This window comes from Pecten maximus, chromosome 10 (genome assembly GCF_902652985.1).
Source record: "Pecten maximus chromosome 10, xPecMax1.1, whole genome shotgun sequence".
NCBI classification, from domain to species: Eukaryota; Metazoa; Mollusca; class Bivalvia; order Pectinida; family Pectinidae; genus Pecten; species Pecten maximus.
In genome coordinates this window covers 22,868,925-22,884,329 of record NC_047024.1, presented here as the reverse complement: position 1 = coordinate 22,884,329, position 15,405 = coordinate 22,868,925, and the positions used below count along the sequence as shown (strand labels likewise).

General features: G+C 38.4%; 1 protein-coding gene across 1 annotated transcript in view; it reads left to right on the top strand.

Annotated features, from left to right (window-relative positions):
• The window catches only part of LOC117336597 (SET and MYND domain-containing protein 4-like), a 42,158-nt gene extending 26,861 nt beyond the window's left edge, over positions 1-15,297 (top strand). Inside the window, exons 16-18 of the mRNA XM_033897209.1 lie at positions 828-996; positions 8,518-8,631; positions 15,011-15,297. Coding sequence (XP_033753100.1) covers positions 828-996; positions 8,518-8,631; positions 15,011-15,273 — 546 coding nt within the window. The 3' untranslated portion in view covers positions 15,274-15,297. The remainder of the gene's footprint in view (positions 1-827; positions 997-8,517; positions 8,632-15,010) is intronic.
• The last annotated feature ends 108 nt before the right edge of the window (positions 15,298-15,405 follow it).

Genomic DNA, 15,405 nt, shown 5'->3' with positions numbered 1-15,405 from the left:
GAGTTTTACTTGTCAGTGGAAGGTTAGTTTAACCCTTTTAACCCTAAGAAACTTTAGTGGACTCTGCCTTTCTTTCATAATTTGAAGTCCAATACGGTCAGTAGGGGTGAAAGGGTTAAAAATCGAAAGGAGTATGACTTGGCAGAACAATATGCCTGTCAGATGACAATGTGATATAGATTCTTTTGATCAAAACGCAAAAATTAGGAAGTTTAACAAGATCAAATATTTCTTAAGGAACTACAGATATATGTTAATAGTAACAAATCTTACCAGGTGTAAATCATAGATTTTAGTTTTAAAAAAGTTAAAAGATTTCCAGACGATATTTCAATATTGAAATAAACAAAGGGCAATAACTCTTTCACAAGTACACAATCTGTATTGATCCTATCATTTGCAAAAATTCTCAAATCAAAATGTGGATCAGGAAAGCACTTCAATATCATGATCATAAATTCTCCGAGGTCTTTGTGAGATTGGTTGGTAGAAAAATAGAAAAATTTTGGTGATCAACATTGATTTTTAATTTTCGGAAATGTCCGGATCCCGCTGTAGGGTTGTTTATTAGAAGCACAGTCATTTGAATGCTTTACTTACACAACGGAAATTTGAGGCTGTGTTCAACATGTAAAATCTCTGATTTTAAAGAGTCGCAGTAAAGACCTTGAATGAAGATATCTCAAAGGTTTAATATGTAATGTGATTAAACAGACATTCATGTCAAACTACTGTACCTTGGGAGATTAATGTGTAAGGTCAAGGTCATGTCTATGTGTATGGCTTGTCCTCAATCCTGGCCTAATTTAGTCTTTCTGATGATACAGGTGTTCCGATGTCCTAAGTGTGAAAATGGATTCAATGAGGAACAGACAGATTTTGTGTGCTCAGGATGTGGTTACCATGACAACAGTTTAGCATATAAGGAAAAAGCTGGTCTAGCAAAAGATCTATTTCTACAGGGCATTCAAAGACTAGAGGCTCACAACATCACAGGTATGTTTATAGAGACTAGAGGATAACAACATGACAGGTAGATTTATAGAGACTAGAGGCTTACAACATGACAGGTAGGTTTATAGAGACTGGAGGCTCACAACATCACAGGTATGTTTATAGAGACTAGAGGCTCACAACATCACAGGTACGTTTATAGAGACTGGAGGCTCACAACATCACAGGTAGATTTATAGAGACTAGAGGCTTACAACATGACAGGTAGGTTTATAGAGACTGGAGGCTCACAACATCACAGGTAGGTTTAAAGAGACTAGAGGATCACAACATCACAGGTAGGTTTATAGAGACTAGAGGATCACAACATCACAGGTAGGTTTATAGAGACTAGAGGATCACAACATCACAGGTAGGTTTATAGAGACTAGAGGATCACAACATCACAGGTAGGTTTATAGAGACTAGAGGCTTACAACATTACAGGTAGGTTTATACAGACTAGAGGTTTATAACATCACAGGTAGGTTTATACAGACTAGAGGCTCACGACATCATAGGTAGGTTTATAGAGACTAGAGGCTCACAACATCGCAGGTAGGTTTATAGAGACTAGAGGATAACAACATGACAGGTAGGTTTATAGAGACTAGAGGATCACAACATCACAGGTAGGTTTATAGAGACTAGAGGCTCACAACATCACAGGTATGTTTATAGAGACTAGAGGCTCACAACATCACAGATAGGTTTATAGAGACTAGAGGCTTACAACATCAGGGGTAGGTTTATAGAGACTAGAGGATCACAACATCACAGGTAGGTTTATAGAGACTAGAGGCTCACAACATCACATGTAGGTTTATAGAGACTAGAGGCTCACAACATCACAGATAGATTTATAGAGACTGGAGGCTCACAACATCACAGGTAGGTTTATAGAGACTACAGGCTCACAACATCACAGGTAGGTTTATAGAGATAAGAGGATCACAACATCACAGGTAGGTTTATAGCGACTAGAGGCTCACAACATCACAGGTAGGTTTATAGAGACTAGAGGATCACAACATCACAGGTAGGTTTATAGAGACTAGAGGATCACAACATCACAGGTAGGTTTATAGCGACTAGAGGCTCACAACATCACAGGTAGGTTTATAGAGACTAGAGGCTTACAACATCACAGGTAGGTTTATAGAGACTACAGGCTTACAACATCACAGGTAGGTTTATACAGACTAGAGGCTCACGACATCATAGGTAGGTTTATAGAGACTAGAGGCTCACAACATCACAGGTAGGTTTATAGAGACTAGAGGCTCACGACATCAAAGGAAGGTTTATAGAGACTAGAGGCTCACAACATCAAAGGAAGGTTTATAGAGACTAGAGGCTCACAACATCACAGGTAGGTTTATAGAGACTGGAGGATCACAACATCACAGGTAGGTTTATAGAGACTAGAGGCTCACAACATCAAAGGAAGGTTTATAGAGACTAGAGGCTCACAACATCACAGGTAGGTTTATAGAGACTACAGGCTTACAACATCACAGGTAGGTTTATAGAGATTAGAGGCTCACAACATCAAAGGAAGGTTTATAGAGACTAGAGGCTCACAACATCACAGGTAGGTTTATAGAGACTAGAGGCTCACAACATTACAGGAAGGTTTATAGAGACTAGAGGCTCACAACATCACAGGTAGGTTTATAGAGACTAGAGGCTCACAACATCACAGGTAGGTTTATAGAGACTAGAGGCTCACAACATTACAGGAAGGTTTATAGAGACTAGAGGATCACAACATCACAGGTAGGTTTATAGAGACTAGAGGCTCACAACATTACAGGAAGGTTTATAGAGACTAGAGGCTCACAACATCAGGGGTAGGTTTATAGAGACTAGAGGCTCACAACATCAAAGGAAGGTTTATAGAGACTAGAGGATCACAACATCACAGGTAGGTTTATAGAGACTAGAGGCTCACAACATCAAAGGAAGGTTTATAGAGACTAGAGGATCACAACATCACAGGTAGGTTTATAGAGACTAGAGGCTCACAACATCAAAGGAAGGTTTATAGAGACTAGAGGATCACAACATCACAGGTAGGTTTATAGAGACTAGAGGATCACAACATCACAGGTAGGTTTATAGAGACTAGAGGCTCACAACATCACAGGTAGGTTTATAGAGACTAGAGGCTCACAACATCACAGGTAGGTTTATAGAGACTAGAGGCTCACAACATCACAGGTAGGTTTATAGAGACTAGAGGCTCACAACATCACAGGTAGGTTTATAGAGACTAGAGGCTCACAACATCACAGGTAGGTTTATAGAGACTAGAGGCTCACAACATCACAGGTAGGTTTATAGAGACTAGAGGCTCACAACATCACAGGTAGGTTTATAGAGACTAGAGGCTCACAACATCACAGGTAGGTTTATAGAGACTAGAGGCTCACAACATCACAGGTAGGTTTATAGAGACTAGAGGCTTACAACATCAGGGGTAGGTTTATAGAGACTAGAGGATCACAACATGACAGGTAGGTTTATAGAGACTAGAGGATAACAACATCACAGGTAGGTTTATAGAGACTAGAGGCTCACAACATCACAGGAAGGTTTATAGAGACTAGAGGATCACAACATCACAGGTAGGTTTATAGAGACTAGAGGCTCACAACATCACAGGTAGGTTTATAGAGACTAGAGGCTCACAACATCACAGGTAGGTTTATAGAGACTAGAGGCTTACAACATCAGGGGTAGGTTTATAGAGACTAGAGGATCACAACATGACAGGTAGGTTTATAGAGACTAGAGGCTCACAACATCACAGGTAGGTTTATAGAGACTAGAGGCTCACAACATCACAGGTAGGTTTATAGAGACTAGAGGCTCACGACATCAAAGGAAGGTTTATAGAGACTAGAGGCTCACAACATCAAAGGAAGGTTTATAGAGACTAGAGGCTCACAACATCACAGGTAGGTTTATAGAGACTGGAGGATCACAACATCACAGGTAGGTTTATAGAGACTAGAGGCTCACAACATCACAGGAAGGTTTATAGAGACTAGAAGCTCACAACATCACAGGTAGGTTTATAGAGACTACAGGCTTACAACATCACAGGTAGGTTTATAGAGACTAGAGGCTCACAACATCAAAGGAAGGTTTATAGAGACTAGAGGCTCACAACATCACAGGTAGGTTTATAGAGACTAGAGGCTCACAACATTACAGGAAGGTTTATAGAGACTAGAGGCTCACAACATCACAGGTAGGTTTATAGAGACTAGAGGCTCACAACATCACAGGTAGGTTTATAGAGACTAGAGGCTCACAACATTACAGGAAGGTTTATAGAGACTAGAGGCTCACAACATCACAGGTAGGTTTATAGAGACTAGAGGCTCACAACATTACAGGAAGGTTTATAGAGACTAGAGGCTCACAACATCAGGGGTAGGTTTATAGAGACTAGAGGCTCACAACATCAAAGGAAGGTTTATAGAGACTAGAGGATCACAACATCACAGGTAGGTTTATAGAGACTAGAGGCTCACAACATCAAAGGAAGGTTTATAGAGACTAGAGGATCACAACATCACAGGTAGGTTTATAGAGACTAGAGGCTCACAACATCAAAGGAAGGTTTATAGAGACTAGAGGATCACAACATCACAGGTAGGTTTATAGAGACTAGAGGATCACAACATCAAAGGTAGGTTTATAGAGACTAGAGGCTCACAACATCACAGGTAGGTTTATAGAGACTAGAGGCTCACAACATCACAGGTAGGTTTATAGAGACTAGAGGCTCACAACATCACAGGTAGGTTTATAGAGACTAGAGGCTCACAACATCACAGGTAGGTTTATAGAGACTAGAGGCTCACAACATCACAGGTAGGTTTATAGAGACTAGAGGCTCACAACATCACATGTAGGTTTATAGAGACTAGAGGCTCACAACATCACAGGTAGGTTTATAGAGACTAGAGGCTCACAACATCACAGGTAGGTTTATAGAGACTAGAGGCTCACAACATCACAGGTAGGTTTATAGAGACTAGAGGCTTACAACATCAGGGGTAGGTTTATAGAGACTAGAGGATCACAACATGACAGGTAGGTTTATAGAGACTAGAGGCTCACAACATCACAGGAAGGTTTATAGAGACTAGAGGATCACAACATCACAGGTAGGTTTATAGAGACTAGAGGCTCACAACATCACAGGTAGGTTTATAGAGACTAGAGGCTCACAACATCACAGGTAGGTTTATAGAGACTAGAGGCTTACAACATCAGGGGTAGGTTTATAGAGACTAGAGGATCACAACATGACAGGTAGGTTTATAGAGACTAGAGGATAACAACATCACAGGTAGGTTTATAGAGACTAGAGGCTCACAACATCACAGGAAGGTTTATAGAGACTAGAGGATCACAACATCACAGGTAGGTTTATAGAGACTAGAGGCTTACAACATCAGGGGTAGGTTTATAGAGACTAGAGGATCACAACATCACAGGTAGGTTTATAGAGACTAGAGGCTCACAACATCACAGGTAGGTTTATAGAGACTAGAGGATCACAACATCACAGGTAGGTTTATAGAGACTAGAGGCTCACAACATCACAGGTAGGTTTATAGAGACTAGAGGCTCACAACATCACAGGTAGGTTTATAGAGACTAGAGGCTTACAACATCAGGGGTAGGTTTATAGAGACTAGAGGATCACAACATGACAGGTAGGTTTATAGAGACTAGAGGATAACAACATCACAGGTAGGTTTATAGAGACTAGAGGCTCACAACATCACAGGAAGGTTTATAGAGACTAGAGGATCACAACATCACAGGTAGGTTTATAGAGACTAGAGGCTCACAACATCACAGGTAGGTTTATAGAGACTAGAGGCTCACAACATCACAGGTAGGTTTATAGAGACTAGAGGATCACAACATCACAGGTAGGTTTATAGAGACTAGAGGCTCACAACATCACAGGTAGGTTTATAGAGACTAGAGGCTTACAACATCACAGGTAGGTTTATAGAGACTAGAGGCTCACAACATCACAGGTAGGTTTATAGAGACTAGAGGCTCACAACATCACAGGAAGGTTTATAGAGACTAGAGGATCACAACATCACAGGAAGGTTTATAGAGACTAGAGGCTCACAACATCACAGGTAGGTTTATAGAGACTAGAGGCTCACAACATTACAGGTAGGTTTATAGAGACTAGAGGCTCACAACATCACAGGTAGGTTTATAGAGACTAGAGGCTCACAACATTACAGGTAGGTTTATAGAGACAAGAGGCTCACAACATTACAGGAAGGTTTATAGAGACTAGAGGCTCACAACATCACAGGTAGGTTTATAGAGACTAGAGGCTTACAACATCAGGGGTAGGTTTATAGAGACTAGAGGATCACAACATCACAGGTAGGTTTATAGAGACTAGAGGCTCACAACATCACAGGAAGGTTTATAGAGACTAGAGGATCACAACATCACAGGTAGGTTTATAGAGACTAGAGGCTCACAACATCACAGGTAGGTTTATAGAGACTAGAGGCTCACAACATCACAGGTAGGTTTATAGAGACTAGAGGCTTACAACATCAGGGGTAGGTTTATAGAGACTAGAGGATCACAACATGACAGGTAGGTTTATAGAGACTAGAGGATAACAACATCACAGGTAGGTTTATAGAGACTAGAGGCTCACAACATCACAGGTAGGTTTATAGAGACTAGAGGATCACAACATCACAGGTAGGTTTATAGAGACTAGAGGCTCACAACATCACAGGTAGGTTTATAGAGACTAGAGGCTCACAACATCACAGGAAGGTTTATAGAGACTAGAGGATCACAACATCACAGGTAGGTTTATAGAGACTAGAGGCTCACAACATCACAGGTAGGTTTATAGAGACTAGAGGCTTACAACATCACAGGTAGGTTTATAGAGACTAGAGGCTCACAACATCACAGGTAGGTTTATAGAGACTAGAGGCTCACAACATCACAGGAAGGTTTATAGAGACTAGAGGATCACAACATCACAGGAAGGTTTATAGAGACTAGAGGCTCACAACATCACAGGTAGGTTTATAGAGACTAGAGGCTCACAACATTACAGGTAGGTTTATAGAGACTAGAGGCTCACAACATCACAGGTAGGTTTATAGAGACTAGAGGCTCACAACATTACAGGTAGGTTTATAGAGACAAGAGGCTCACAACATTACAGGAAGGTTTATAGAGACTAGAGGATCACAACATCACAGGTAGGTTTATAGAGACTAGAGGCTTACAACATCACAGGAAGGTTTATAGAGACTAGAGGCTCACAACATCAGGGGTAGGTTTATAGAGACTAGAGGCTCACAACATCACAGGTAGGTTTATAGAGACTAGAGGCTTACAACATCAGGGGTAGGTTTATAGAGACTAGAGGCTCACAACATCACAGGTAGGTTTATAGAGACTAGAGGCTTACAACATCAGGGGTAGGTTTATAGAGACTAGAGGCTTACAACATCAGGGGTAGGTTTATAGAGACTAGAGGATCACAACATCAGGGGTAGGTTTATAGAGACTAGAGGCTCACAACATCAGGGGTAGGTTTATAGAGACTAGAGGCTCACAACATCACAGGAAGGTTTATAGAGACTAGAGGATCACAACATCACAGGTAGGTTTATAGAGACTAGAGGCTTACAACATCACAGGTAGGTTTATAGAGACTAGAGGCTCACAACATCACAGGTAGGTTTATAGAGACTAGAGGCTCACAACATCACAGGTAGGTTTATAGAGACTAGAGGCTTACAACATCACAGGTAGGTTTATAGAGACTAGAGGCTCACAACATTACAGGTAGGTTTATAGAGACTAGAGGCTCACAACATTACAGGAAGGTTTATAGAGACTAGAGGATCACAACATCACAGGTAGGTTTATAGAGACTAGAGGCTTACAACATCACAGGAAGGTTTATAGAGACTAGAGGCTCACAACATCAGGGGTAGGTTTATAGAGACTAGAGGCTCACAACATCACAGGTAGGTTTATAGAGACTAGAGGCTTACAACATGACAGGTAGGTTTATAGCGACTAGAGGCTCACAACATCACAGGTAGGTTTATAGAGACTAGAGACTCACAACATCACAGGTAGGTTTATAGAGACTAGAGGCTCACAACATTACAGGTAGGTTTATAGAGACTAGAGGCTTACAACATTACAGGTAGGTTTATACAGACTAGAGGTTTACAACATCAAAGGAAGGTTTATAGAGACTAGAGGATCACAACATCACAGGTAGATTTATAGAGACTAGAGGCTCACAACATCACAGGTAGGTTTATAGAGACTAGAGGCAATAACATACATATTGATGCATAATTAATGAGGGGTCTTGAGGTCCCCAGCCTTAATCTAAGTCCTTGTTTTCTTTCTTGCAAAAGCCATGTTGTTGACCACCCACACCTTATTCACTTTTCTTGTTGACACCAGGAGCTATCGATGTGATGAGGAGATGTCACAAGATCAGGAATGCCATCCTCCATAGGTATCACCGTGACCTTACCGAGACCAAGGACTTTCTGGCCAGGTGTTACGCCATCATAGGTGAGGAGCTCAAGGTCACTTTGAACAATGGGTCAAGGTCACATCTCACATAATTTTTTATGGGAGGCGTGCCTCACATTATAGCATCAGCTATAGGATTTCATTGCGGAACCAATAGTTTGGTACCTCAAGCGGCTATCTCCGTAATCACGGGAGATAACTCGTACATACCGACACAATACACAACCAATTTATCTCGATAGTAGATCTATATTTTGAATGTTGTAATTGTTTATTATAATTCTCATAAAATCCCCCAAAAGAGATATATTTCGTCTTACATCGACTGCCACCAGAGCCTATTTATTATAACAAAAACGTCATATCTACACATAGTCCGAATTTTCTGACGATCTTACTACGTAGATACAAGGCAGCTTGAAAGGCGATATTAACATCAGAACCCTTCGGATTAATCTACACATAGTAGGCACACAAGTACTCGGGTCAGTTAGTAGGCCAGCTAGTACGCAGGTCGAATATTTTATGCGTATCTGATTGTAAGTAAAAACCAACGACCTGCATGAATGAGAAAATAAATAGATAAAGATGGATTTATATTGAAGAGATAATATTTCAACCGCCACATAATGTGTTTATATTTTTATAGGGACGTTTACGCCTGCCATGTTACAACAGAGACATATATGTATATGTCTCTGGTTACAATCACCTACGAGTTGTGACGTCAAAACCTCTCGCTTTCATTATATTACACAGTTTTTAGGTCACCTGAGACGAAGTCTCAGTTGACCTATTGCAATCGCCTTTTGTCCGGCGTCGTGCGTCGTGCGGTGTGCGTCGTGCGTCGTCCGTCGTGCGTCGTAAACAATTTACATTTTCAACTTCTTCTTAAAAACTGCTCAACTAAATTCAATGAAATTTTACAGGAAGCTTCCATGGCTGAGGGTGAACCAAAATTGTGAATTATATGGTCCCCACCCCCCAGGGGCCTGAGGGGCGGGGCCAAAAAGGGTCAAATTGACTAAAACTTCAAAAATCTTCTTCTCTACTCTCAGATATGGTAGAATCAAATACTCTTCATAGATGGAAGGGTCTTAAGGTGCTTTACCAAAATTGTGAATTTCATGACCCTGGGGTCTCATGTTTGCCCCTGGGGAGGGAGTAAACTTTACTATAGTTTATATCGGGAAATCACATTTTTGACTATTATTTGTTGGATTTGTATTGGAATTCATTCTAACTTGTATCAAATTATCAGCATGGGATGACAGTTTGATGGTATGTACATGTTGGCCCTAGTTGACCCCCAGGGGCTGGTGGGCGTGGCCAAAAAGGGTCAAATTGACAAAAATTTCAAAAATCTTCTTCTCTACTCTCAGATATGGTAGAATCAAATACTCTTCATAGATGGAAGGGTCTTAAGGTGCTTTACCAAAATTGTGAATTTCATGACCCTGGGGTCTCATGTTTGCCCCTGGGGAGGGAGTAAACTTTACTATAGTTTATATAGGGAAATCACATTTTTGACTATTATTTGTTGGATTTGTATTGGAATTCATTCTAACTTGTATCAAATTATCAGCATGGGATGACAGTTTGATGGTATGTACATGTTGGCCCAAGTTGACCCCCAGGGGCTGGTGGGCGGGGCCAAAAAGGGTCAAATTGACAAAAATTTCAAAAATCTTCTTCTCTACTCTCAGATATGGTAGAATCAAATACTCTTCATAGATGGAAGGATCTTAAGGTGCTTTACCAAAATTGTGAATTTCATGACCCTGGGGTCTCATGTTTGCCCCTGGGGAGGGGGTAAACTTTACTATAGTTTATATAGGGAAATCACATTTTTGACTATTATTTGTTGGATTTGTATTGGAATTCATTCTAACTTGTATCGAATTATCAGCATGGGATGACACTTTGATGGTATGTACAGGTTGGCCCAAGTTGACCCCCAGGGGCTGATGGTCGGGGCCAAAAAGGGTCAAATTGACAAAAATTTCAAAAATCTTCTTCTCTACTCTCAGATATGGTAAAATCAAATACTCTACATAGATGGAAGGATCTTAAGGTGCTTTACCAAAATTGTGAATTTCATGACCCTGGGGTCTCATGTTTGCCCCTGGGGAGGGGGTAAACTTTACTATAGTTTATATAGGGAAATCACATTTTTGACTATTATTTGTTGAATTTTTATTGGAATTCATTCTAACTTCGTTAACATTATCAGCTTGGGATGACAGTTTGATGGTATGTACATGTTGGCCCTGACTGACCCCCAGGGGCTGATGGGCGTGGCCAAAAAGGGTCAAATTTACAGAAATTTTAAAAATCTTCTTCTTACAGCCCAAATAAGGTAGAATTAAATACTCTTCACAGATCGAAGGGTCTTAAGGTGCTTTACCATAATTGTGAATTTCCTAGCCCTGGGGTCTTGCGTTTGCCCCATGGGAGGGGATAAACTTTACTATAGTTATAGGGAAATCACATTTTTGACTATCATTTGTTTTATTTGTTTTGAAATTCATTCTTTCATTCAAATTTACTGAAATATTTCAAAAATCAGGTGACCGTTAAGGCCCACGGGCCTCTTGTTTTTGTTTTTTTTTGCAGTTTCTTTTGGTTCATATATGATGAAATTAAACTATATATGCATTTATGAAAAATTTCAAGACTTCAAATAAAGTGCTATTACACGAAAAATGTATATAATTTGAGACGTCTGGTGGTAGCCTGTTATCAAGAATTCATCGCAGAGTTCCAAGTGCGAGAAGGGTTGGCAACCGGTATACTCGGTACAAGAACCGTACCTACATTCGTTTCACAAAATACCGATATTTGCAAGAATAAAAACATTAAAATATGACGTAAAATACTCGACAAAACAGTTATTTTGTTCCGTTGTTTCAATCACTTAATAAAATGATGTCCCAACTTTACCGCTATTTTCTATGTAAACATCTATCCTAGCTTTACTGGTAGTTTTGTATCCATGTCTCATTTTTGTTGTGTGTGTTGAAAAGTCGAAATCAGAAATCAATAACTTACAAAAGATTTAATTGTCTCTTTAGATGTCATATTTCATATTTTTGTATCAAAATATGTAATTAAATCAACGATCACGTGATCCGTGTGTTCACGTCTGATCACATGATCAATCGGTCAAAATGGGAGCGCCTTTTGGATACGGGCTTCATCCGAAACTCTGTAGTGTGATGTTTGTCACTAGAGTATATATCAACACGAATTAAAGGCAAGTTGCTTACAAATTGTTAATCTGTTTGTTCACATGTCTACCTTATTTTTTCTTTAATTACTTAGGACTAAACTTTGTTTACGATTAACGTTAGTGATTAGAACAAAGTCATACCCTTCCTACACTGCTCTGAGACAGAGATATTGTCGTCCAGATCTACGTTATCGCAGCTAATATTTCATAAAAAAAACCATGTATCATGGGTCAGTGATAGTATGCTGAAATCCGATCGTTTATCTTATAAAGCTAACAAAACTATCGTATCTGTTTGTCGTAGTGGTCATTCCGACATTCGTGATGTTTACTGCACTCTTCCCTCACAAAGAATATACAGAATTTGGAATTTTTGGAATAATATTAACTGCAGTTGGTTATAGTATTAATAATAAAGACTCATACCATAGAAATCTACATTCAGTTCTCATAACTAATTACAATTGGAATATTTTCAGATCTAAATGGTCCATCATTAGGGAGTACCCCAACTGGAAAGGCATATTTTCATGACAATTTTTACAACTGATGATTCAACCAGCTTGTCTTAATCTTCAGCTATAAATGTAACCTTTTCAAATTATTTTATGTAATGTACACAAAGCTGTGAAACTTTTGTGTTATATTGATAAATAGCCCGAGTTTTCTCTGGCCCTGTCACCATGTCTGGTGTAGGGCCGGAGTGCGCTACTATATGAAAACGTGGAATTATATCCGACACCGTTTAGTGTCGCTAAGAATTTGGTGCAAATACAATAAAATCAGATGTGACATAACACCTACCTTACATATATGGATAAATCATATATTTATTTACCAAAGAACACCCATTTAGTCCCATCTAGGTGTTTTATTTCGTCCGTATCAATTGATAAATAATGAATTTTTGATTTTAATATAATTCACACAGGTTTTGGGAAATGATCAGCTCAGTTTTCTTAATTTAAACTATGCAAGAAGAAAACACAATAAAGCATATGTGGTCTTTTCGGTCCATTGCGTTCCGAACCCGGTGGTGACAGGGCCAGAGTAAAATTGGACTAATTAATAAAATGAAAAAATAATTTTAGATAATCAAATTAAATGTTTATCAATTGCATACCTTATACTACTTTTTGAAGTATATATATATATATATCATTAATATCTTCAATAGATGTTAATATTGCTGTGAAATTGTTTATATTGTAACCCTGGTATTAATACTAGCCGCAATTATTATACCGCTCAGCTAGAGAGATCTTCTCTTTAGCTAAATTGGTTCAGTGTAAGACTAGTAAGCTAGAGGCCCCGGCTTCGATCCCTAGCGGAGGCAGTGATTTAAATTTAATTAAGCATGCGCTCTGTTTACAATATTTATCACAGGGGGCAGGGGAGGACCAACGTCACAAAAAAATGATTGTTAGATAAATAATGTAATGATGGTTGGCTAATAAATGGACAAAAACGTTTTAGCCAACTCTCGAAAACGTTTGAGAACATTTGAATTTATGTCGGAAGCTAACTCCTGTAACGTATGCAGACATTCAGCGTACAATGTGTCTGTCAAAGGTAATGTTCAAAACTGTAAAACTTCTTACATTGTAGAGATGAAACATATTATATATAAACACACACACATTTATGCTGACAATTTTATTATAATACAGTATGTACAGGATTAAAAAATATGACCCTTTGACAGGCGGCTCATAATACAAAAAACACAATATAAATCATCATAATTATAATTGTATAGCTCTGTTTTTTCGTTGAAAGAACATTGTTTGTGTTTGGTATTTCCATTGTTCATTTAATTCATACTCAAAAGTTGTAACTATGACTAGGTGCTGTCATGTATTCAACATATCAACAATTATTTTGTTCTTGTTATTTCTGTTTCAAATTGAATTACATGTATACTTAAGTGCACAGATTAATTCTTAAATGTAACAAGAAATATCTTTAAAAAAGATAAACAGCATAGTTTTAATGCTGGTGGTTATAATGTAATATAGTGCTGGTGAAATAAATCCACGAACTAATGCGTTTCAGCACGGATAACAAAATTAGATCAGTTTGAATCATTTTTGGTAATAATAAGACTGCATTTGAATCAGGAATATGATTTTATTAATGTGTCATTTGAAAAGATACATCCACTTATTTAGCTTGCATTCAATCTTAACTTTGTTTCGTTTTTAACTGCATATCTGCATTTTGCATTGACCGCTACATTGACCAATCATATACTTCATCTTGACCTGTAACGCCACCTGTCGCGTCATATCCGGGGCCAAAACAAAACTGGACGGCTATGCCGAAAAATACATTGTACATGTTTAATAAAAATTTAACCTGTCATGTTAAACAATATTACTGGAACCTTTTGAATAACAATACTATTCTAATACACAACAGTATAATTGACAGTTGTTTGTAGATCAGTATAATAATTAGTCTTTGATAATGCAATTCAATAGTTTCTGTGAACTGGACAAGTGGAAGTTTGAAACTTAATTGGACAGTTGGACAGTTTAAACACTTAAGTATGAATGTTAACTACTAAAACAGAAATTTGTTTGAAACACTTAAGTAGAAATATTTAACTATTTAAGTGGAAGCTTGTTTAAACAATAAGTAGAAATGTTAAACAACCTAACTAAAAGTGTTGACTTTAAACACTTAAGTGAATATGTTTTAATACTCTAGTAGAAGTTTGTTTGAAACTTCAATATGGTTAAAACCATTGTGTACATCAAGACAGTTAAACCATTACACTGTGTGTCCATCAGGATTGAAAACCATTTCATCTAATTGGCTTTAAACTCTTGAGAAGACACGTTTAACTACTCAAAATCTCACTCTTGAATGTATCTATCAACAATCATGATTATATCAGTTTAATCATTCTTCTTGCTTTATTTCAAATATCACCTTTTCATCTGATTAACGCCTCCCTCAGTACTTTCAGTACTTTGATTTAACTGTGAAGTTCATTTACGATATAAGTCCAGGAAAAAAATTTAACAAATTAAATCTTGAGGTCAGTCTCAGTACAAAGATATGTATATTTGTCAGTGCTGTAGTTATGAATGAACTTCACATGGACTGAGAGATTTGAATATTGATCTCGGATGAGAACATCTCATGTGTGATCAGTAATATATGATCTTCCATTTACAGGTGACTTTAAGAAATCCGTTCGGTATTTAAAGGAAAGCGTAAGCAGTATACAAACTGTGTATGGAGATTCCAGTATCGAGTATGCTAATGAGCTTCAGAAATATGCGGAAGTTCTCGTCAGTGCCGGTCACATGGAGACGGCCTTAACTGCCACCAATGACGCTTTACCTATATTCAAAGTGCATTATGGGACCTCTCACAAAAGTGTAACGGAACTTGATGAACTGAGATGTAATTTACAAAGAAATTTGAATTTGACATGATAATAAAGTGTACTTTTAGCATTATTTGTTTGTTTTGTGCTTACATCAACTGTAAATATCGACATTTACTAAAACGTATTTCTCTGCAGTTTTCTCGTATATCATTAGACAATTGTGAGTATTCAACACTGG